The sequence below is a fragment of the Triticum aestivum genome, chromosome 1B (assembly GCF_018294505.1).
Source record: "Triticum aestivum cultivar Chinese Spring chromosome 1B, IWGSC CS RefSeq v2.1, whole genome shotgun sequence".
NCBI classification, from domain to species: Eukaryota; Viridiplantae; Streptophyta; class Magnoliopsida; order Poales; family Poaceae; genus Triticum; species Triticum aestivum.
This window is the reverse complement of record NC_057795.1, coordinates 58865680-58868015: the sequence shown is the minus strand read 5'-3', so window position 1 is coordinate 58868015 and position 2336 is coordinate 58865680. Positions and strand designations below refer to the sequence as shown.

Below are 2336 nucleotides of genomic sequence, written 5' to 3'. Positions count from 1 at the left end.
GTCTCGAAGACAAATGTATCCAATCGGAGCATCATGCAACGGGCCGGCCACCATCATCATGCTGCAATCGATTATACAATCACGAAATCCACCCTACAACGGTACACCACACACACACACACACACACACACACACACACACACACACACACACACACACACACACACACACACACACACACACACACACACACACACACACATTAATTCTTGCATGCATGCATGCACCCTTGGCCACTCTCCATTCCTCCTTGTGTCACTCTACACAGCCATATGCATGCACTCTCTCTCTAGACCGTTCCCTCTCTAACACACACACACTCACTCACTCTCTCTCTCTCTCTTGAGCTAGATTCTCTTTCTCTCTCTACTCACTGGAGAGTGTCGCCTCGCGCACGCGGCTGCCTATAATAACCCCTGCCCGGCCATCCTTGGCTTGCCACACAGGGGGCAACCAAACCAAACGAACCCAACCAACCAGCAAACTCCCCTTCTCTTCTCTTCTTCATCCTAGTACACCTTTTGTCTCTCCGTCCGCAGTCCACTCCACCAATAGATCGAGCAAGAGCGAGCTAGAGCCTTGGCACGTGCGATGGCGGCGACGGCGACTGCGACGGCGGCGGCGACGAGCGTGGTGACGGGGACGACGCGGTGGTGCCCGACGCCGGAGCAGCTGATGATCCTGGAGGAGATGTACCGCGGCGGGCTGCGCACCCCCAACGCGTCGCAGATCCAGCAGATCACGGCGCACCTGGTCCACTACGGCCGCATCGAGGGCAAGAACGTCTTCTACTGGTTCCAGAACCACAAGGCCCGGGACCGCCAGAAGCTCCGCCGCAGGCTCTGCATGAGCCACCACCTCCTCTCCTGCGCCCACTACTACGCCGCCGCCAACGCCGGCCAGTACCACCACCAGCAGCAGCTCCTCGGCGCCGGCGCGGTTCCCCCTCCGCTGCTGCAGCACCAGCAGCAGCAGCAGTACTACTCCGCCTCCTGCGCCGGCGGCAGCTACGACCAGCACCTGCTCCCGACGACCGTCCCAGCTTCCGCTTATGCTGCTGCTGCTGCTGGGTACGCCTACCCCTTCGCCGCCGTGCCGGCGAGCCGGTGCGCCGACCCCTCGCCGCCCAACACGCCGCTGTCCTTCCATCACCAGGTACAAACCTAAGCTACCTTGTCGTCCTCCTCTCCTCCATCGATTAGCTACTTGCTCGTACAAGCTACGTTCATCCTGAGCTGCTCATGCTCATGCCTGACCTGACCTCATATATACTACTGTGACTTCAGGGTGGAGGCGTAGTAGGATCGCCGGAGTACTCACTGGGGAGGCTGGGCAACTTCGGCGTGGTGGACGACACGTGCCGGCCGTCGCGGTGCGAGCAGCAGCCACAGCAGCTGGCCGTGGCGACGGAAGATCAGGCGGCGCCGGTGACGGCGACGGGGCTGTTCTGCCGGCCGCTGAAGACGCTGGACCTCTTCCCCGGCGCGATCAAGGAGGAGCAGCGCGATGTCGCCTAGCTACCTCCAATCTATAGCTACCAGTAGCAGCAGCTAGCAGTCGTCGTCGTAGTACGTAGAGCAGACCGTACGCAGGTAGAGCAGCAGCAGCAGTACGTAGGAGTGCTATCATACTAGTAGTGTCTTTGTATTTCCCATCGATTTTTCGTTGATTATTAATCCGCTTAGTACCAGCTGATCTTCAGCTTGACGTGGTGTAGTAGGAGTGTGGGTAGGTTGGCGGCAGGAAGAAAAGCGAATGCATGCATTGATTGATTAGTGTAGTGACATTATGGAATGTGAAGGTGGCAAGTGCATGCTGCCCCGGCTAGCTAGCCAGCCCAGGACTAGCTAGGTAGTAGCGAGGTCGTACTTACGCATGAAACGTTTTACCGCATGCAATAGCTAAGCTTTTGCTCCATCGACATGCATCTTAGCTTCAAGTGTGTATGCATGGATGAAATATTCTTTGTTGCCCCAGCTAGTGCATGGGTCTCCCAACTCCATTTCTATCCTACACAAATGCTACCGCCAAGGTAAAAAAAAAGAAGAAGAAGAAGAAGTGGGGACTAGAGTTGGGTTCAAGTTTGGCCGGATTCACCAAGGTAAAAATGAGATTTGTTCGAGAAAATTCAGAGCAATTTTGAGATTTTCTGCCTCTGTGTGTAATTTAAATGAATGTCTTTTTTTAGCACCGCCTTAATTATTGATGGATTCGTAGGTACTGGTGGCGCGCCACTTGCATGGAGTGCTGCATAAGTGCATATGCGCTCGTTAATTAAATATATAATTAACTGATATGGCATGGGACCAACATCAAACTAACTTCAAGTTCAAAC

General features: G+C 55.1%; 1 protein-coding gene across 1 annotated transcript; it reads left to right on the top strand.

Moving 5' to 3' along the window:
* Positions 1-447: 447 nt before the first annotated feature.
* On the top strand, positions 448-2134 carry LOC123086632 (putative WUSCHEL-related homeobox 2). Its single transcript, XM_044508402.1, has 2 exons — positions 448-1156; positions 1288-2134. The coding sequence occupies exons 1-2, from the start codon at positions 593-595 to the stop codon at positions 1516-1518; spliced, it is 795 nt and encodes a 264-aa protein (XP_044364337.1). The 5' UTR covers positions 448-592; the 3' UTR covers positions 1519-2134.
* The last annotated feature ends 202 nt before the right edge of the window (positions 2135-2336 follow it).